Below are 21,367 nucleotides of genomic sequence, written 5' to 3' on the forward strand. Positions count from 1 at the left end.
TAAAGCTGGTTTGGTGGTGCTGAACTCTCAGCTTTTGCTTGTCTGTAAAGGTTTTAATTTCTCCATTAAATCTGGATTAGATCCTTGCTGGGTAGAGTAATCATGGTTGGAGGTTTTTCTCCTTCATCACTTTAAGTGTATCCTGCCACTTCCTTCTGGCTTGCAGAGTTTCTGCTGAAAGTTCAGCTGTTAACCTTATGGCGATTCCCTTGTGTGTTATTTGTTGTTTTTCCCTTGCTGCTTTTAATATGTTTTCTTTATATTTAATTTTTGATAGTTTGATTAATATGTGTCTTGGCATGTTTCTCCTTGGATTTATCCTGTATGGGACTCTCTGTGCTTCCAGGACTTGATTAACTATTTCCTTTCCCATATTAGGGAAGTTTTCAAGTGTAATCTCTTCAAATATTTTCTCAGTCCCTTTCTTTTTCTCTTCTTCTGGGACCCCTATAATTCGAATGTTGGTGCGTTTAATATTGTCCCAGAGGTCTCTGAGACTGTCCTCAGTTCTTTCCATTCTTTTTTCCTTATTCTGCTCTGCAGTAGTTTTTTCCACTACTTTATCTTCCCGGTCACTTATCCGTTCTTCTGCCTCAGTTATTCTGCTATTGATCCCTTCTAGAGTATTTTAAATTTCATTTATTGTGTTGTTCATCATTGCTTTTTTCCTCTTTAGTTCTTCTAGGTCCTTGTTAAATGTTTCTTGCATTTTCTCTATTCTATTTCCAAGATCTTGGATCATCTTAACATCATTATTCTGAATTCTTTTTCAGGTAGATTGCCTATTTCCTCTTCATTTGTTAGGTCTGGTGGGTTTTTAGCTTGCTCCTTCATCAGCTGTGTGTTTTTCTGTCTTCTCATTTTGCTTATCTTAACTGTGTTTGGGATCTCCTTTTCGCAGGCTGCAGGTTCATAGTTCCTGTTGTTTTTGGTATCTGTCCCCAGTGCCTATGGTTGGTTCAGTGAATTGTGTAGGCTTCCTGGTGGAGGGGACTAGTGCCTGAGTTCTGGTGGGTGAGGCTGGATCTTGTCTTTCTGGTGGGCATGTCCACCTCTGGTGGTGTGTTTTGGGGTGTCTGTGGCCTTATTATGATTTTAGGCAGCCTCTCTGCTAATGGATGGGGCTGTGTTCCTGTCTTGCTAGTTGTTTGGCATAGGGTGTCCAGCACTGTAGTTGCTGGTCGTTGAGTGAAGCTGGGTCTTGGTGTTGAGATGGAGATCTCTGAGAGATTTTCGCCGTTTGGTATTATTACATGGAGCTGGGAGGTCTCTTGTGGACCAGTGTCCTGAAGTTGGCTCTCCTACCTCAGAGGTATAGCCCTGATGCCTGGCTGGAGCACCAAGAGCTTTTCATCCACACGGCTCAGAATAAAAGGGATAAAAAAATAGAAAGAAAGAGGATAAAATGAAGTAAGATAAAATAAAGCTATTAAAATAAAAAATAAGAAAAAAATTATTAAGAAAAAATTTAAGAAAAAAATTTTTTTAACTTTTTAAAATAATTTTTTTAATTTTTTAAAATAAAAAATAAAAAAATTATTAAGAAAAACATTTATTAAGAAAATTTTTTTTTAATTTTTTAAAATAAAAAATTAAAAAATTTTTTAAGAAAAAACAAAAATCGACAGACCAAACCATCGGACAAATGGTGAAAGCAAAGCTATACAGACAAAATCTCACACAGAAGCATACACATTCACACTCACAAAAATAGGTAAAGGGGAAAAAATATATATAGCATTGCTCCCAAAGTTCACCTCCTCAATTTGGGATGATTCGTTGTCTATTCAGGTATTCCACAGATGCAGGTACATCAAGTTGTGTGTGGAGCTTTAATCCGCTGCTTCTGAGGCTGCTGGGAGAGATTTCCCTTTCTTTTCTTTGTTCGCACAGCTCCCGGGGTTCAGCTTTGGATTCGACCCCTCCTCTGCGTGTAGGTCGCCTGAGGGCGTCTGTTCTCCGCTCACACAGGACGGGGTTAAAGGAGCAGCTGCTTCGGGGGCTCTGGCTCCCTCAGGCCGGGGGGAGGTAGGGGTACAGAGGAGGCGGGGCAAGTCTGCAGCGGCAGAGGCCGGCATGACGTAGCAGCAGCCTGAGGTGTGCCATGTGTTCTCCCAGGGAAGTTGTCCCTGGATCATGGGACCCTGGCAGTGACGGGCTGCACCAGCTCCGGGGAGGGGAGGTGTGGATATTGGCCTGTGCTCGCACACAGGCTTTTTGGTGGCGGCAGCAGCAGCCTTAGCATCTCACACCCGTCTCTGGGGTCTGCGCTGATAGCCACGGCTCGCGCCCGTCTCTGGAGCTCCTTTATGCGGCACTCTGAATCCCCTCTCCTCGCGCACCAGGAAACAAAGAGGCAAGAAAAAGTCTCTTGCCTGTTGGGCAGCTCCAGACCTTTTCCCAGATTCCCTCCCGGCTAGCTGTGGTGCGCTAACCCCTTCAGGCTGTGTTCTCGCCGCCAACCCCAGTCCTCTCCCTGCGATCCGACCGACTGAAGCCCGAACCTCAGCTCCCAGCCCCCGCCCGCCCTGGCGGGTGAGTAGACAAGCCTCTCGTGCTGGTGAGTGCTGGTCAGCGCCAATCCTCTGTGCGGGAATCTCTCCGCTGTGCCCTCCGCACCCCTGTGGCTGTGCTCTCCTCCGTGGCTCCGAAGCTTCCCCCTCCGCCACCCGCAGTCTCTGCCCGCGAAGGGGCTTCTTAGTGTGTGGAAACCTTTCCTCCTTCACGGCTCCCTCCCACTGGTGCAGGTCCCATCCCTATTCTTTTGTCTCTGTTTTTTCTTTTTTCTTTTGCCCTACCCAGGTACGTGGGGAGTGTCTTGCCTTTTAGGAGGTCTGCCGTCTTCTGCCAGCATTCAGTGGGTGTTCTATAAAAGCAGTTCCACGTGTAGATGTATTTCTGATGTATCTGTGGGAAAGAAGGTGATCTCCGCGTCTTACTCTTCCACTATCTTGCCCAGACCCCCCCTGTAATTTCCTTTTTTTAAAATTAATTTTTATTGGAGTACAGTTGCTTTACAGTGTTGTATTAGTTTCTGCTGTACAGCAAAGTGAATCAGTTATACGTAGAAATATATCCCTTCTTTTTTGGATTTCCTTCCCATTTAGGTCACCACAGAGTGCTGAGTATAGAGTTCCCTGTGCTGTGCAGTAGGTTCTTGGTAGTTATCTATTTTATACATAGTAGTGTATATATGTCAATCCAGTAATGTATATATGTCAATCCCAATCTCGCAATTCATCCCACCCCTCCTTTCCCTGCTTGGTGTCCATATGTTTGTTCTCTATATCTGTGTCTCTCTTTCTGCTTTGCAAATAAGTTCATCTGTATCATTTTTCTAGATTCCACATATAAGCAATGTTATCTTTATATCTTCTTCATTCTTTTTTCTTTCATCACTCTGTGTTATTGCAAACTTCTGGCATCCCTGATTTCTGATGGGAAATCTGCTGATAGTCTTATTGAGGATTCATTATATATGATGAATTGCTTCTGTCTTGCTACTCTCAAGATTCTGTCTTTGGTTTTGGCTTTTGAGAGTTTGATTATACTGTGTCTTTTTAAATTTATTCTACTTAGAGTGGATTGAGCTTCTTGGATGTGCACATTTTTTCCTAAAATTTGGGAATTGTTCAGCCATTATTTCTTCAAATGTCTTTCTGCTAGTTTATTTCTGTCCTCTTTCTCTGGACTTCTGTAATGCATGTATTGATGTTATTGGTGTCCCACAGGTGTTTTAGGTTGTTTATTTTTCTTTATTCTTTTTTTTCCGGTGGTTCTCAGACTGAATAATCTCAGTCAACCTATTTTAAAGCTTGCTGATTTTTTCTTTAGCCTACCCAAATCTATTGAAACCATCCAGTGACTTTCTTCCCTTAATTATTGTCCTTTGTGGCTTAAGAATACTTTTCTGTCTCCTTTTTATAATTTTTTACTTTACTGAAATTCTCTATTTGCAGGGGACACCATTCTCCTGTTTTTCTTCAGTTCTTTGAACAGTATTTTAACTGTGCCTATTTAAGACAATTGATTTTCAGGTTTTGTCAGGTCCAGTTTTCAGAGATAGTTTTGTTGAATAGGCGATACTTTCCTATTTTTTCATTTGCCTTCTAATATTTTCTTGAAAATAGGACTTATGAGTATTGTATTGTGGCAGCTCCAGAGATCAGATTGTGTCATTACCACCTCCTCTCAGTATTTGTTATTGCTGCTTTTGTGGTAGCATTGTTGTTTAGTGACTTTCCTGAACTAATTTGGGGGTTGACATTTGCAATAATACATAATACAAATACATAATACAAAATACACAATAGAAAATAAACCATTTAAAAATGAATAATTCAGTGGGTTAGTACATCCACAGTGTTGTGCAACCACCACCTCTGTGTAGTTCCAAAAACAAATCTTTAGCCATCTAGTCAGTCTCCATTCACCCCTTTCTCCTAGTCCTTGAGCCAAAGACTTATTTTTGGTCTATACAGATTTACCTATTCTGGATATTTTCTGTAAATGTAATTGTACAGTATGTAGCCTTTGTGTCTCACCTTCTTTTACTTATTATAATTTCAGGGTTTATCCATGTTGTAGCATGTCAATTCATCATTGATTTTTTTGGTTTAAAAGTATTCCATTATATGTATATGCCACATTTTGTTTATCCATAGACATTTAGGTTTTTTCCACGTTTTGACTATTGTGTATAATACTGCTTTTCAACATTTGTCTGTAAAAATGTTTGAGCACTTCCTTTTTTTTTTAAGGACTTTTTTGACGTGGACCATTTTTTTTTAAGTCTTTTTATTAAATTTGTTACGATATTACTTCTGTTTTATGTTTCAGTTTTCTGGCCTAGAGGCATTTGGGATCTTAGCTCCCAGACCAGGGATTGAACGCGCATCCCCTGCATTGGAAGGCAAAGTCTTTTTTTAACATCTTTATTGGAGTATAATTTCTTTACAATGGTGTGTTAATTTCTGCTTTATAACAAAGTGAATCAGTTATACATATACATATGTACCCATATCTCTTCCCTCTTGCATCTCTCTCCCTCCCACCCTCCCTATCCCACCCCTCTAGGTGGTCACAAAGCACCGAGCTGATATCCCTGTGCTATGTGGCTACTTCCCACTAGCTATCTGTTTTACATTTGGTAGTGCATATATATGTCCATGCCACTCTCTTACTTCGTCCCAGCTTACCCTCCCCATGCCCCCCCATGTCCTCAGGTCCATTCTCTACGTCTCCATCTTTATTCCCATCGAGCCCCTAGGTTCATCACATCCATTTATTTTAGATTCCATATATATGTATTAGCATTTGGTATTTGTTTTTCTCTTTCTGGTTTACTTCACTCTGTGTGACACACTGTAGGTCCATCCACCTCACTACAAATAACTCAGTTTGGCTTCTTCTATATTTTGGAGATTAGTCCGTCAGTTGCTTCATTTGCAAATATTTTCTCCCATTCTGATGGTTGTCTTTTGGTCTTGTTTATGGTTTCCTTTGCTGTGCAAAAGCTTTTAAGTTTCATTAGGTCCCCTTTGTTTATTTGTGTTTTTACTTCCATTTCCTTAGGAGCTGGGTCAAAAAGGATCTTGCTGTGATCTATGTCATAGAGTGCTCTGGCTATTGTAAATAGTGCTGCAGTGAATATTGTGGTACATGTCTCTTTTTGAATTACGGTTTTCTCACAGTATATACCCAGTAGTGGGATTGCTGGGTCGTATGGTAGTTCTATTTGTAGTTTTTTAAGGAACGTCCATACTGTTCTCCATAGTGGCTGTATCAATTTACATTCCCACCAACAGGGCAAGAGTGTTCCCTTTCCTCCACACCCTCTCCAGCGTTTATTGTTTCTAGATTTTTTGATGATGGCCATTCTGACTGGTGTGAGGTGATACCTCATTGTATTGTTGATTTGCATTTTTCTAATAATTAATGATGAACATTCTTTAATGTGTTTGTTGGCAATCTGTATATCTTCTTCGGAGAAATGTCTATTTAGGTCTTCTGCCCATTTTTGGATTGGGTTTTTTGTTTTTTTGTTATTGAGCTGCATGTGCTGCTTGTAAATTTTGGAGATTAATCCTTTGTGAACTGCTTCATTTGCAAATACTTCTCCCATTCTCAGGGTTATCTTTGTGTCTCGTTTATGTTTTCCTTTGCTGTGCAAAAGCTTTTAAGTTTCATCAGGCCCCATTTATTTATTTTTGTTTTTATTTCCATTTCTCTAGGAGGTGGGTCAAAAAGGATCTTGCTGTGATTTATGTCATAGAGTGTTCTGCCTATGTTTTCCTCTAAGAGTTTGATAGTGTCTGGCCTTACATTTAGGTCTTTAATCCATTTTGAGTTTATTTTTGTGCATGGTGTCAGGGAGTGTTCTAATTTCATACTTTTACATGTATCTGTCCAATTTTCCCAGCACCACTTCTTGAAGAGGCTGTCTTTTCTCCACTGTATATTCTTGCCTCCTTTATCAAAGATAAGGTGACCATATGTGCGTGGGTTTATCTCTGGGCTTTCTATCCTGTTCCATTGATCTATATTTCTGTTTTTGTGCCAGTACCAAACCGTCTTGATTACTGTAGCTTTGTAATATAGTCTGAAGTGAGGGAGCCTGATTCCCCCAGCTCCATTTTTCGTTCTCAAGATTGCTTTGGCTATTCGGGGTCTTTTGTGTTTCCATACAAATTGTGAAATTTTTTGTTCTGGTTCTGTGAAAAATGCCAGTGGTAGTTTGATAGGGATTGCATTGAATCTGTAGATTGCTTTGGGTAGTAGAGTCATTTTCACAATGTTGATTCTTCCGATCCAAGAACATGGTATATCTCTCCATCTATTTGTATCATCTTTAATTTCTTTCATCAGTGTCTTATAATTTTCTGCATACAGGTCTTTTGTCTCCTAAGGTAGGTTTATTCCTAGATATTTTATTCTTTTTGTTGCAATGGTAAACGGGAGTGTTTTCTTATATTCACTTTCAGATTTTTCATCATTAGTGTATAGGAATGCAAGAGGTTTCTGTGCCTTAATTTTGTATCCTGCTACTTTACCAAATTCATTGATTAGCTGTAGTAGTTTTCTGGTAGCATCTTTAGGATTCTCTATGTATAGTATCATGTCATCTGCAAACAGTGACAGCTTTACTTTTTCTTTTCCGATTTGGATTCCTTTTCTTTTTCTTCTCTGATTGCTGTGGCTAACACGTCCAAAACTATGTTGAATAATAGTGGTGAGAGTGGGCAACCTTGTCTTGTTCCTGATCTTAGTGGAAATGGTTTCAGTTTTTCACCATGGAGAAGGATGTTGGCTGTGGGTTTGTCATATATGGCCTTTATTATGTTGAGGTAAGTTCCCTCTATGCCTACTTTCTGGAGGGTTTTTATCATAAATGGGTGTTGAATTTTGTCGAAAGCTTTCTCTGCATCTATTGAGATGATCATACGGTTTTTCTCCTTCAGTTTGTTAATATAGTATATCACATTGATTTGCATATATTGAAGAATCCTTGCATTCCTGGGATAAACCCTACTTGATTGTGGTGTACGATCCTTTTAATGTGCTGTTGGATTCTGTTTGCTAGTGTTTTGTTGAGGATTTTTGCATCTGTGTTCATCAGTGATTTAGGCCTGTAGTTTTCCTTTTTGTGACATCTTTGTCTGGTTTTGGTATCAAGATGTTGGTGGCCTTGTAGAATGAGTTTGGGAGTGTTCCTCCCTCTTCTGTATTTTGGAAGAGTTTGAGAAGAATGGGTATTAGCTCTTCTCTAAATGTTTGATAGAATTCACTTGTGAAGCCATCTGGTCCTTGAATTTTGTTGGCTGGAAGATTGTTAATCACAGTTTCAACTTCATTACTTGGGATTGGTCTGTTCATGTTTTCTGTTTCTTCGTGGTTCAGTCTTAGAAGGTTATATCTTTCTAAGAATTTGTCCATTTCTTCCAGGTTGACCATTTTATTGGCATAAAGTTGCTTGTAGTAGTCTCTCATGATCCTTTGTATTTCTGCAGTGTCAGTGTTACTTCTTTTTCATTTTTAATTCTGATGATTTGAGTCTTCTCCCTTTTTTTCTTGATGAGTCTGGCTAATGCTTTATTAATTTTGTTTATCTTCTCAAGGAGCCAGCTTTTAGTTTTATTGATCTTTGCTACTGTTTTCTTTGTTCCTATTTTATTCATTTCTGCTCTGATCTTTATGATTTTTTTCTTGCTGCAAACTTCGGGCTTTTTTAGTTCTTTTTTTCCCTAATTGCTTTAGTTGTAAGGTTATGTTGTTTATTTGAGATGTTTCTTGAGGTAGGGTTGTATTGCTGTAAACTTCTCTCTTAGAACTGCTTTTGCTGTATCCCAGAAGTTTTGGATCATTATGCTTTCATTTTCCTTTCTCTCTAGGTATTTTTTGATTTCCTCTTTGATTTCTTCAGTGATCCATCGGTTGTTTAGTAGTGTATTGTTTAGCCCTCATGTGTTTGTATTTTTTGCAGGTTTTTTCCTGTAGTTGACATCTAGTCTCATAGCATTGTGGCCACAAAAGGTACTTGATATGATTTCAGTTTTCTTAAATACTGAGGCTTGATTTGTGACCCAAGATATGGTCTCTTCTGGAGAATGTTCCATGTGCACTTGAGAAGAAAATGTATTCTGTTGTTTTGGGATGGAATATCCTATAAATATCAACCAGTTAAGTCCATCTGTGTTATTTAAAGCTTGTGTTTCCTTATTTATATTCATTTGAATGATCTGTCCACTGGTGAAATGGGGTGTTAAAGTCCCCTACTATTATTCTGTTACTGTCGATTTCCCCTTTTAAGGCTGTTAGCATTTGCCTTCTATATTGAGGATCTCCTGTGTTGGTGCATAAATATTTAATTGTTGTATCTTCTTCTTGGATTCATCCCTTGATCGTTATGTGGTGTCCTTCTTTGTCTCTTGTAATAGTCTTTATTTTAGAGTCTGTTTTGTCTGACATGAGTATTGTTACTCCACCTTTCTTTGATTTCTATTTGCATGGAATATCTTTTTGCCTTCCCCCAATTTTAGTCTGTTTGTGTCCCTAGGTTTGAAGTGTGTCTCTTATAGACAGCGTATATATGGGTCTTGTTTTTGTGTCCATTCAGCCAGTCTCTGCCTTTTGATTGGAGCATTTTATCCATTTACATTTAAGGTAATTGTTGATATGTATGTTCCTATTACCATTTTCTTAATTCTTTTGGGTTTGTTATTGTAGGTCTTTTCCTTCTCTTGTGTTTCCTGCCTGGAGAAGTTCCTTTGGCATTTGCTGTAAAGCTAGTGTGGTGGTGCTGAATTCTCTTAGCTTTTGCTTGTCTGTAAAGGTTTTAATTTCTCTGTCGAATCTGAATGAGATCCTTGCTGGGTAGAGTAATCTTGGTTGGAGGTTTCTCCCTTTGATCACTTTTGATATGTCCTGCCACTCCCTTCTGGACTGCAAAGTTTCTGCTCAAACATTAGCTGTTATCTTTATGGTTTTTCCCTTGTATGTTATTGTTGCTTTTCCCTTACTGCTTTTAATATTCTTTCTTTTCTTCAATTTTGATAGTTTGATTAATGTGTGTCTTGGCATGTTTCTCCTTGGATTTATCCTGTATGGGACTCTCTGTGCTTCCTGGAGTTGATTGACTACTTCCATTCCGATGTCAGGGAAGCTTAAAATTGTAATCTCTTCGTATATTTTCTCAGACCTTTTCTTTTTCTCTTCTTCTTCTGGGACCCCTATAATTCAAATGTTGCTGTGTTTAATGTTGTCCCAGAGGTCTCTGAGTGAGACTGTTCTCAATTCTTTTCATTCTTTTTTCTTTATTCTGCTCTATGGTAGTAATTTCCACTATTTTATCTTCCAGGTCACTTACCTGTTTTTTTGCCTTAGTTATTCTGCTATTGATCCCTTCTACAGTATTTTTAATTTCATTTATTGTGTTTTTCATCATTGCTTTGTTCCTCTTTAGTTCTTCTAGGTCCTTGTTAAACCTTTCTTGTATTTTCTCCATTCTATTTCCAAGATTCTGGATTATCTTTACTATGATTACTCTGAATTCTTTTTCAGGTAGACTGCCTATTGCCTCTTCATTTGTTTGGTGAGGTGGGTTTTTACCTTGTTCCTTCATCTGCTGTGTGTTTCTCTGTCTTCTTAATTTTGCTTACCTTACTGTGTTTGGGGTCTCCTTTTCTCAGGCTGCAGGTTCGTAGTTCCTGGGTTTTTTTGGTATCTTCCCCCAGTGGGTGTGGTTGGTTTAATGGCTTGTGTAGGCTTGAGGTGGAGGGGACTGGTGCCTGTGCTCTGGTGGGTGGGGTTGGATCTTGTCTTTCTGGTGGGCAGGTCCACGTCTGGTGGTGTGTTTTGGGGTGTCTGAACTTATTATGACTTTAGGCAGCCTCTGCTAATGGGTGGGGTTGTTGCTCTCTTGCTTGTTGTTTGTCATGGGTCATCCAGCACTGGAGCTTGCTTGCTTTTGGGTGGAGCTCAGTCTTAGTGTTGTGGCAGAGATCTCTGGGAGAGGTCTCACTGATTGTTATTATGTGGGGCTGGAAGGTCTCTGGTGGTCCAGTGTCCCGGACTTGGCTCTACCACCTTGGAGGCTCAGGCCCAACACCTGGCCATAGCACGAATATCCTGCCAGCTGCACAGCTCGGAAGAAAAGGAAGAAAAAAAAAAAAAAGAAAGAATCCCAAAACAAATGGTGGTAAAGCAAACCTAAACAGATAAAATCACACAAAGAAACATAAACACACTCACAAAAAGAGAAAAAAGGAAATAAAAATAAAGAGGAAGAGAGCAACCCAACCAATAAACTAATCCACCAATGATAAGAACTAAAAACTAAAATAAACATAAAAGTAGAAACAAATTAGATGCAGAAAGCAAACCCCAAGTCTACAGTTGCTCCCAAAGTCCACCGCCTCAATTTGGGATGATTCGTTGTCTATTCAGGTATTCAACAGATGCAGGTACATCAAGTTGATTGTGGAGATTTAATCCTCTGCTCCTGAGGCTGCTGGGAGAGATTTCCCTTCTCGTCTTTGTTCGCACGGCTCTTGGGGTTCACCTTTGGATTTGGACCCGCCTCTGCGTGTAGGTCGCCTGAGGGCGTCTGTTCCCCACCCAGACAGGACAGGGTTAAAGGAGCAGCTGCTTCGGGGGCTCTGGCTCACTCAGGCTGGGGAGAAGGAGGGCTATGGGATGTGGGGCGAGCCTGCATCCACAGAAGCCGGCGTGACGTTGCACCAGCCTGAGGTGTGCCGTGTGTTCTCCCAGGGAAGTTGTCCCTGGATCACGGGACCCTGGCAGTGGCGGGCTGCACAGGCTCCCGGGAGGGGAGGTGTGGATAGTGACCTGTGCTTGTTCACAGGCTCCTTGGCGGCTGCAGCAGCAGCCTTAGCGTCTCATGCCCGTCTCTGGGGTCCGTGCTGATAGCCACGGCTCACGCCCGTTTCTGGAGCTAGTTTAGATGGTTTTCTGAATCCCCTCTCCTTGCACACCCCAAAACAGTGGTCTCTTACCTCTTAGGCTGTTCCACACTGTTTCCTGGACTCTCTCCCAGGTAGCTGTGGTTCACTGTCCCCCTTCCGGCTGTGTTCATGCAGCCAACCCCAGTCCTCTCCCTGGGATCTGACCTCTGGAGCCGGAGCCTCAGCTCCCAGATCCCTCCTGCTCTGGCAGGTGAGCAGACAAGCCTCTCAGGCTGGTGAGTGCTGGTCGGCACCGATCCTCTGCGGGCATCTCTCTGCTTTGCCCTCTGCACCCCTATTACTGCGCTCTCCTCCGTGGCTCCGAAGCTTCCCCCCGCCACCCCCATCTCCACCAGTGAAGGGTCTCCCTAGTGTGTGGAAACTTTTCCTCCTTCACAGCTCCCTCCCAGAGGTGTGGGTCCTGCCCCTATTCTTTTGTCTCTGTTTTTTTCTTCTTTTTCCCTACCCAGGTACGTGGGGGGTTTCTTGCCTCTTGGGAAGCCTGAGGTCTTCTGCCAGCGTTCAGTAGGTCTTCTGTTCAGCGTTCAGATCTGTAGGAGTTCTTTCACATGTAGATGTATTTTTGATGTATTTGTGGAGAGGAAGGTGATCTCCATGTCTTACTCCTCTGCCATCTTGAAGGTCTTCCTTGAAGGTGAAGTCTTAACCACTGGACCGCCAGGGAAGTCCCTGAGCGCTTGCTTTCAATTCTTTGTTATATAGCCAGAAATGCATCATATGATTCAACGTTTAACTTTCTAAGGAACCTCCATACTGTGTTCCACAGTGGATCCACCAGTATACTTTCCTACTGACAGGTTCCATTTTTTCTACATTTTTGCCATCCAGTTATTTTCTTTAAAAAAATTTTTTTGGCCATCACAGTGGTAAGAAGAAGTATCTCATGTGATTTTGATGTGCATTTCCCTAATGACTAATGACTTCGAGTGTCTTTTTTATGGGCTTGAAGTAATCTTGTAAAGTCTATTCTTTTTCTCTGTTCCAGTAGAGTGGTAGTCATCTATCAGTGAGACTTTTCCTTAAACCAAGGAGAAAGAAAAATATATCCTCCCAGTCTTCCCAGGTTGGCTCTGGTTGGGGGCTCTTTTTCAGTGCTTAGTGAAAACTGTTTAAAACTGTAACCACCTGATTGTAGCCAAAAAATCAGCCAGAGGTAGGAGTTTAGGGTCTTCACAGGTTTTTTTCCTTAGTATTCGTATAGCCTTCTCAATTTTCAGAAATAAGTAGGAGCTTTTCAGAGCCCTTATTTCCCCAAATATCTCTTTCCCTTGCCTTTTACTTCCCAGGCATTTTAGAATTTATTTTTTGGTCAGTCTTTTTTCTCTTAGTAAAGGTGACAATGGGTAATACATTTTTCTTTGCATGCTTTCAACAAACAGAACATGTGAAGCCGCTTCTATTCCTGAGGGGAAACCCTCAGGCAGATGAAATAAGGGGAGATACTTGAGCTAATTTTTCAGGGAGCCATATGACAGGTCAAAACACACATCAGTTTTTTGAAAACAAGGTGTACATTGTGCTGCAGGCACCAGCAGGCTGCACCAGGATCTTAAAACTGCTGTCCTCAAGGTAGCTGTTAAGATTGGGTGAAGGGGTCATAGGCAGAGAAGTTATGACACCATGGTGTACTTGTGACATTTTAAAAATTTCTTCTTCTTTGTGTTTTCATTTTTTTGTTTTTAATTTATGGTTTTTGTAGTTTGTGATTATACTGCAGAATTTTGAAAATGCTTAGGACACTTTTTGCCAGCCTAATCGTTGGTAGAGGGACAAAAGTTTGGAGTTCCCATTCCATCATTTGTGCTAATATTATTTCCCGACCTTTGAAATTGACATTTCTTTATTTGTTGACGTTAAGAATTTTCTTCTCGTTTATGGATGATTCATGTATTTAATTCTTTAATTGGGCATTATTTTCCTCTGTACTTTTGTCTGAATATCACTTTTAACCATCACACTCTTCATTTTCTCTTTTAGGGCATGTAAATGAAGTAGAGTTTATGTGAAAAGCATTCTTACCTCTACGTCCTCCCATCCTTAGTCCTGACCCACACCCTCCTGTCTCTTCTTTTCAGGTTGTGCGCACAAATCAGTGTGCAGGAGAATTTGTCATCACTTTCCCTCGAGCTTACCACAGCGGCTTTAACCAAGGCTACAACTTTGCAGAGGCTGTCAACTTTTGTACTGCTGACTGGGTGAGTCTGGAATGGATGGGTTTGCAGATAGAAAAGTGTAAAGAATATGAGTAGAGGTTATTGTGGAGAAGGTAAGCACTCTGGTCTCCAGATTCTCTAATATAGTCTTGAACTGCTTACAGCTGCCTGCTGGACGCCAGTGCATCGAACACTACCGCCGACTTCGGCGCTACTGTGTCTTCTCCCATGAGGAGCTCATATGCAAAATGGCTGCCTTTCCAGAGAAGTTAGACTTGAACCTGGCTGTGGCTGTGTACAAGGAGATGTTCATTATGGTGCAGGAGGAGCGACGTTTACGAAAATCCCTATTGGACAAGGTGCGTGGTGGAGAACAGAACTCAGGGATTCAATGAAGTAGACTATGGATGGGAGACATAGACAGAAATTGAGTAAGAATTCTGTTCCTCATCTCTAAGTCATACATTTTGAAGATGAAGAAAAACTGTATTTGTTTATATTTTTTTCTTCCGATTTCTCTACAGCTGTCCTTACAAGGTTGAGCCCACAGCAGGGCTCGGTGTTGGCTGAGGTGGGGTGTCCACAACCCTGCTCCTAGTCTTTACAGTATATGTGGGTTGAACACCCCCAGGGCATCACGGAGGCTGAGCGAGAGGCTTTTGAGCTGCTCCCAGATGATGAACGCCAGTGCATCAAGTGCAAGACGACATGCTTCCTATCAGCCCTGGCCTGCTATGACTGCCCAGATGGCCTTGTCTGCCTTTCCCACATCAATGACCTCTGCAAGTGTTCCAGTAGCCGGCAGTACCTGCGGTGAGCATGGGGCCTACTTAGAGGACACAGAGGAGTTTATAGAACTGGGCCAGATGTGCTTTTCTTTGCACCATTCCCCCAGGTATCGTTACACCTTGGATGAGCTCCCTGCCATGCTACATAAGCTGAAGGTTCGGGCCAAGTCCTTTGACACCTGGGCTAACAAAGTGCGAGTGGCCCTAGAGGTAGAGGATGGCCGGAAGCGGAGTAAGTGATAAGAGGTGGAACAACCCAAGGGCAAGCGTTGTTTCTTTTTCTTCAGCACTCCCAACCTCTTTTCTCCAACTGTTCATAATACTGCCTACCTCTTGAAACTTTAACTGTCTCTCCAGGCTTTGAAGAGCTAAGGGCACTGGAGTCTGAGGCCCGTGAAAGAAGGTTCCCTAACAGTGAGCTGCTTCAGCGATTGACAAACTGCCTGAATGAAGCAGAGGCTTGTGTCTCCCAAGTCTTGGGTCTGGTCAGTGGCCAAGAGGTCAGGTATGTTAGAGAAGAGAGCCAAAAAGGATGGGCAGTATGTGAAAATCGGTAAGAAAAAATGGGTAGACCATAAGTGAAGAATCCATGTAACAAAAGTTAATATGTTATATATTTGTGTATATATAATAAGTTATATTTATTGGTGACCAGTAGTTATAATCTAGTTGACAAGGCATGGATTCAACATAGGGTGACTTACAGTGAGAACTTATTAAGACATGAAAACAATGGGATATGAACAACAAACCATTGAAAATAGGCAATTTCAAACATAATATGTCGTGAATGGAAAAATTGTAGTCCTGACCTATCAGCAAATTTCATAAAGATATTCAACCAGTGGAATTTCCACAAAATTTATGTTTTTCTATGTAGGCAGATAAAATTTTAGAATTTGGAAGAAATCCTCACATTGTGTTTACATAATTGGTTGCAGAAGTATATGATTAGCTGATATATGCCTGCTTCTCTGACTGAAAAATTAACTTAGTGATTATTTATATACATATGCTTTATAAATTTTAGGTAAAGGAAAAGTAGGAATTAATCAGAATGTCAGAGGCATTTCTTTTTAACTTAAAGAAGTTTTTAAAAAGTTAAAGGTAGTAGAGGTGAATTCCCTTCTTGTAGATAACTTCTTTCCTTTTTCTACTTCAAAAGAAATAAAAACTTTCGCACCTTGACAAGGGATACTCATGGTCAGTGGCCTTGACTGCTGCTCATATCCTGTTGGCTGTTTACTTTTATGTCTTACTTATTCTACATTTAGATCTCCTTATATGTCTTAACTGAATACTACAGCAAATAAGTTATCTAGGGACCATCTCATATTTTCATTATGTCCAGAAAAACACTGTATTTATTTTCACTCTTCTAACTAATGACACCCACCCTAGACCCCAAACTATTAAATTTCCTCAAAAACTCAGATTCTCTCGGGCTTCCCTGGTGGCGCAGTGGTTGAGAATCTGCCTGCTAATGCAGGGGACACGGGTTCAAGCCCTGGTCTGGGAAGATCCCACATACCGCGGAGCAACTAGGCCCGTGAGCCACAACTAGTGAACCTGTGCGTCTGGAGCCTGTGCTCCGCAACAAGAGAGGAGGCCACGATAGTGAGAGGCCCACGCACCACGATCAAGAGTGGCCCCCGCTCGCCGCAACTAGAGAAAGCCCTTGCACAGAAACGAAGACCCAACACAGCCAAAAATAAAATAAATAAAATTTTTTAAAAACTTAGATTCTCTCACTTAGGTTATCTCCACTCTCTTCGTTAACAGTTTCTGTCAGCTATCAATTGTCCTCAGGTCTTTTTTATCTTAACTTACTGGTTCACAGTACCAATTTAGAAAATGACTTTTAATTACATGGAAGAGAGATAAGGATGATGGGTTTCTCATGAATGCATGAAGTATGGACTTTGCAGGTTCATTGAGTGAATTCTTTCTGCCTGACTCCTGCAGGATTGAAACACCACAACTGACCCTGACTGAGCTCCGGGTCCTTCTTGAGCAGATGGGCAGCCTCCCCTGTGCCATGCATCAGATGAGGGATGTTAAGGTGAAGAGGGATGTGGCATGGAATCCTTGTTAACATCAGATACTAGCAAAGTCTAAGATGCTAGGAAGGTGTGAGAACTGATTATTCTAAGTAGCTCCTTACGATACATCTTTCTTAGAAGCTATGCAGATGGCTGGTCCAACAATGTCTATCCTGATAGCTTACAGTAAAGGCGATACCCTCCAAACAAAAGTTATTATACATACTAAGCAGAGGGCTACATGAAAGTCTTACTCCTGTCATTGGAGAACCTGAAGGGGGTGGGAAGATTTTTTTTTTTTTTACTTTAAAGTCTCAGGAAGCTTTCTAGAAAAGTAAGATGGTGTTAAAGTAGGCCAAAAAAAAGTAAATTTCAAATAATTAAAGGAGAAGCAGGGGTATTTATGGTAAATAAATCAGCTGATATCAAGCAGACCATGTCTTAGGACATCATTGAAGATAAGTGGGAGCACAACAAGGCCAGCTGGTTGAGTATCAGGGTGAATAAAGAATATGTTTGTTATTCAATTTCTCTACAGGATTTCCTGCAGCAGGTGGAGGACTACCAAGCTGAGGCCCGGGAAGCCCTGGCCTCACTGCCACCCAGTCTGGGGCAACTGCGGTCCCTGTTGGAAAGGGGGCAGCAGCTGGGTGTGGAAGTGCCTGAAGCCCATCAGCTCCAGCAGCAAGTGGAGCAAGCACGATGGCTAGATGAAGTAAAGCAAGCACTGGACCCTTCGGCCCAAAGGGGCTCCCTGGTCATCATGCAGGGGCTGTTGGTTACAGGTGCCAAAGTAGCTTCCAGCCCTTTTGTGGAGAAGGCCCGGGCTGAGCTTCAGGAGCTGCTGACCATTGCAGAGCGCTGGGAAGAAAAGGCTCATTTCTGCTTGGAGGCCAGGTGGAGCCCAGACTTTTTTCATATTACTGTGACTCGAAGTCTTTGTAGTTTGGGGGTGATCCTAAGTATGGCTTCTAATGCACGACCCTGGTACCAGAGTCCCAGTTACCCATCCAGTAAACTATAAAGGATTAATATGACATGTCATACAGTCCTATAGATACTTTACTGTTTAAAGGCAATAATTGAGGAAATACTCCTGGCCTGAGTTTGTTCTCAGATGAGAGACACTGGACGTGACTTCTAGAAGAGTCACGTTTACTTTGGTGTTTAGAGAGTTCCTAAGAATTGGAAAATTGTTGCTCACTTTCTCTGTCAAAGTTTTCATTGCCTCTGATTTTGCCAAAGAAATCTAGGACCAAAAAAAACCCAGTGTATATATACATTAAGGATTGGTTCTTTCTCCCCAAACGTTTTTAGGCAGAAGCATCCACTAGCTACACTGGAAGCCATAATTCGTGAGACAGAAAACATCCCTGTTCACCTACCTAACATCCAGGCACTCAGAGAGGCTCTGACCAAGGCACAGGCTTGGATTGCTGATGTGGATGAGATTCAAGTGAGAACCTTGTTTCTTTTCCTACCTCAAACATTCAGCTAAAAGAAGGACACTTCGGTCTTAGATAACTCAGTTGGGTTTTGCTAGAAAGTGGAAGCTGCAGGTTGAAGGGCACCCTTAAGGAACTAAGGGTATCAGCATGAGAACAGGTGAAAGGGAAGCACGTGCATGGGCCTAGAGCAGACAGTATCAATGTGGAAGGGGCCAGACAAAGCAGAACAGAACAAGTGGCCTGTTAAGTAGGTGTTTTTTCCTGAAGTGAAACTGGGAGTTCTGATAGAAAAGTTGTTGCTATCCCTCTTTTTCCTCCAGAATAGTCTAGATTCTTCATGACTATGCAGCATGAAACTCAACATTGGTCAGCATGTCTGCACTTAGTAGTTTTTGACATTACTCAGCTGAGCTTTTCTCTTGCCCCTATCACAGAATGGTGACCACTACCCATGCTTGGATGATTTGGAGGGCTTGGTAGCTGTGGGCCGGGACCTACCGGTAGGGCTGGAAGAGCTGAAACAGCTAGAGTTGCAGGTACTGACAGCACACTCCTGGAGAGAGAAGGCTTCCAAGATGTTCCTGAAGAAGAATTCATGCTACACATTGCTGGAGGTGCATCCTGTGACCATGAACCACACCAGTCATATCCCTGGCCTTGCTCTTGTGACATGACTCATATGAGAACATGGGACTTTGGAGGGTCCTGGGAGGAGAGGAAAGTGGGTGTGAGGTGGGGAAATCCTGACTTCTCTGTCTGTCTGCCTCAGGTGCTTTGCCCATGTGCAGACACTGGTTCAGACAGGACCAGGCGCAGCTGGTGGATGGAGAAGGAGATGGGGTTATATAAATCTGATACAGAGCTGCTGGGACTTTCTGCGAAGGACCTCAGGGACCCAGGCTCTGTGGTAAGGAACTTGGGCACAGATGGGGTGAAGAACCTGCCCAAAAGTGTCTCAGCTGTGTGACAGTAGGTAGACCACTTGCTCCCTGGGCATTAGTACTCGTGGTTTGTGGTGTTAATGGCACCAAAAGAGGGAGGGGGGTAGACTGCTGATCTGCCATTCTTCTGTCCTGGGCCTGGCAGATTATGGCCTTCAAGGAGGGGGAGCAGAAGGAGAAGGAAGGAATCCTGCAGCTTCGTCACACGAACTCCGCCAAGCTCAGTCCATCAACTACAGCCTCCTCTGCAACCTCCATCTGTGTGTGTGGGCAGATACCAGCCGGGGTGGAAGCTCTGCAGTGTGACCTATGTCAGGACTGGTTCCACGGGCGATGTGTGTCAGTACCCCGCCTCTTCAGCTCCCTGAGACCCAGTGCCACCTCATCACCACTGCTGGCCTGGTGGGAGTGGGACACCAAATTCTTGTGTCCACTGTGCATGCGCTCACGGCGCCCACGCCTGGAGACCATACTGTCACTGCTGGTAGCACTGCAGAGACTGCCTGTGCGGCTGCCCGAGGGTGAGGCCCTACAGTGCCTCACAGAGAGGGCCATTGGGTGGCAAGGCCGTGCCAGAGAAGCTCTGGCATCTAAGGATGTGACTGCTCTTTTGGAACGGCTGGCTGAGCTTCGCCAGCAGCTGCAGCTTGAACCCACACCCAAGGATCCCCATACTTGCTCTTCAGCTGCTGTCTCTGACCCTCCCAGAGAAGGCAATGGCAAGATGACCAAGGTTAGCAGCCCAGTGCCAGCTCTTGTCCTTAAATTTCATTCTCCTCTCACTACCCGTATTTACTATGCAGCCCTGTTTTTGTTCTTGAATTTTCAGTCTCTCTTGGTCTAGCCTCCCTGCCCCATTCATGTTGTGCAGATCCCTAGACTTCCCACTTCTGTAAACTTGTGTCTGCTTTCCTGTTGCAGGAGGTGGAGGATCCCCATGCTTGGTGTTTGGGGAGGAACAATAGGGCCTGGTTCTTCTGCTGTTGTGACTCATCCTTGCTTTCATTTGCAGGTCCAAGGGTTGCTGGAGAACAGAGACAGTGTAAGCAGTCCTGAGAAGGTAGCTGCCGGGTATGACTTGTATAAGACAGGTATGTCTAAGTGTAGGTAGGCTGTTGAATAGATACTACCAGAGTAATCCATGTAGTCCTTGGCTTTGTCAAGGTGTTGTGGATCAGACAGGAGCAGACTCTAATGCAGCCTGTCTCCACATGCCCCAGACTTGGAACAGCTCTCCTCAGTACTGCCCCAGTTGATTGGCCCCGTATTGGAACTGCCTGAGGCAACTAGGGCCCCCCTGGAGGAGCTCATGTTGGAGGGGGATCTACTTGAGGTGACTCTGGATGAGAACCACAGCATCTGGCAGCTGTTGCAAGCTGGGCAGCCTCCAGACCTAGCACGGATCCGCACGCTTCTGGAGGTGATGTGGTGGGGTGATGGCCAGGGCCAGGAGATCAGACCAAGTAGGCAGAAATTCCAGGCCTGGCCACTGACCCACAACTCCTTTCTGCTTGTCTGTGTATTATTCTAGCTGGAGAAGCCTGAGCATCAAGGAAGTCGGATAAGGGGCCAGGTACTTGAGAAGCGACGGCGGCGGCAGCGGAAAGCAGATCTGGGTAGAAAGAGTGAACGTATTGTTCAAGAAGAGGTGGAGTCAAAAAAGGCCCGGAGTTCACAGATCAAGCCTGAGGAGGGCCAAGAGGAAGAAGAGTTTGAGGAGGGAACAGATTGTGAAAATACATTCATGACACCTCCTGCAGAGCATAACCCTATCTTGAAAGGGAACCAGAATAACTTACAAGAGAAGGATTCAGCTCCTACAACACCATTTCCTTCTTTAACACCTTTGGTACACTTGTCGTACCCTGAGCAGCAAGAGTTGTGACAATAACACAAAAGATTTTTATTTAATACCACTGCCTCCTGGACCTTTGTAGGTCCTATACCTTCTTTTCTATCTAGGATTTGTCACTTCAGACAGTTCTCAAATCCTAACTCCTAAAGGTCATATTTTTTAAGCTCTGTCCCTACGGATAGCACCTTTTCCCAGCAACATTACTGTGACTAGCATACAGGGAGATATTTCCTAAGCCACTTTTTTTCCTAGACTGGTGCAAATAAAACTTGAGAAAGGCAAATGTCTTGTGTTGTTTTTTTTTTTTTCTTTTTCTCTTCCTGTATTCCTCTTCTTTTCCCCCTTATATCTTTAAAATATTTTGGTGCTTAAAGTCTTTTTCCACGTTCATTCTACATCCTTTTCTTTTCTCACCTTGGTTCACATTGTAATAAAAGACATTTATGATGTAATTATTTGGTAAGGCCAAAAAGAATAGAGCAAAACACATTGTTAGAGCTGTTGTCTATGTTTAATTTATTTACTTAGAAATAAAACACCACCAGGTGTGTTTTGAAACTGCAGATCTTTTTTTTTGCATATTTGGGAATACAGAAAAAGTGAAGGGCTGAGGTCTGGAAATGTAAAAATTTAGTTTTAAAATGCATAATGTCTTTC

At 42.6% G+C, this 21,367-nt stretch overlaps 1 protein-coding gene across 6 annotated transcripts in view; it reads left to right on the plus strand.

Annotated features, from left to right (window-relative positions):
- LOC137757634 (lysine-specific demethylase 5D-like) overlaps positions 1-20,985 on the plus strand; it is a 49,775-nt gene extending 28,790 nt beyond the window's left edge. For all 6 annotated transcript variants that reach the window (XM_068534224.1, XM_068534226.1, XM_068534228.1 and 3 more), the window contains exons 14-27: positions 13,559-13,678; positions 13,801-13,995; positions 14,268-14,449; positions 14,532-14,656; positions 14,782-14,929; positions 16,390-16,486; positions 17,005-17,363; positions 17,784-17,922; positions 18,349-18,528; positions 18,684-18,821; positions 19,001-19,588; positions 19,868-19,946; positions 20,076-20,275; positions 20,387-20,985. In XM_068534224.1, coding sequence (XP_068390325.1) covers positions 13,559-13,678; positions 13,801-13,995; positions 14,268-14,449; positions 14,532-14,656; positions 14,782-14,929; positions 16,390-16,486; positions 17,005-17,363; positions 17,784-17,922; positions 18,349-18,528; positions 18,684-18,821; positions 19,001-19,588; positions 19,868-19,946; positions 20,076-20,275; positions 20,387-20,740 — 2,904 coding nt within the window. In that variant the 3' untranslated portion in view covers positions 20,741-20,985. The remainder of the gene's footprint in view (positions 1-13,558; positions 13,679-13,800; positions 13,996-14,267; positions 14,450-14,531; positions 14,657-14,781; positions 14,930-16,389; positions 16,487-17,004; positions 17,364-17,783; positions 17,923-18,348; positions 18,529-18,683; positions 18,822-19,000; positions 19,589-19,867; positions 19,947-20,075; positions 20,276-20,386) is intronic.
- Positions 20,986-21,367: the final 382 nt, after the last annotated feature.

This window comes from Eschrichtius robustus, chromosome Y, assembly GCF_028021215.1.
Source record: "Eschrichtius robustus isolate mEscRob2 chromosome Y, mEscRob2.pri, whole genome shotgun sequence".
Lineage (NCBI taxonomy): Eukaryota > Metazoa > Chordata > Mammalia > Artiodactyla > Eschrichtiidae > Eschrichtius > Eschrichtius robustus.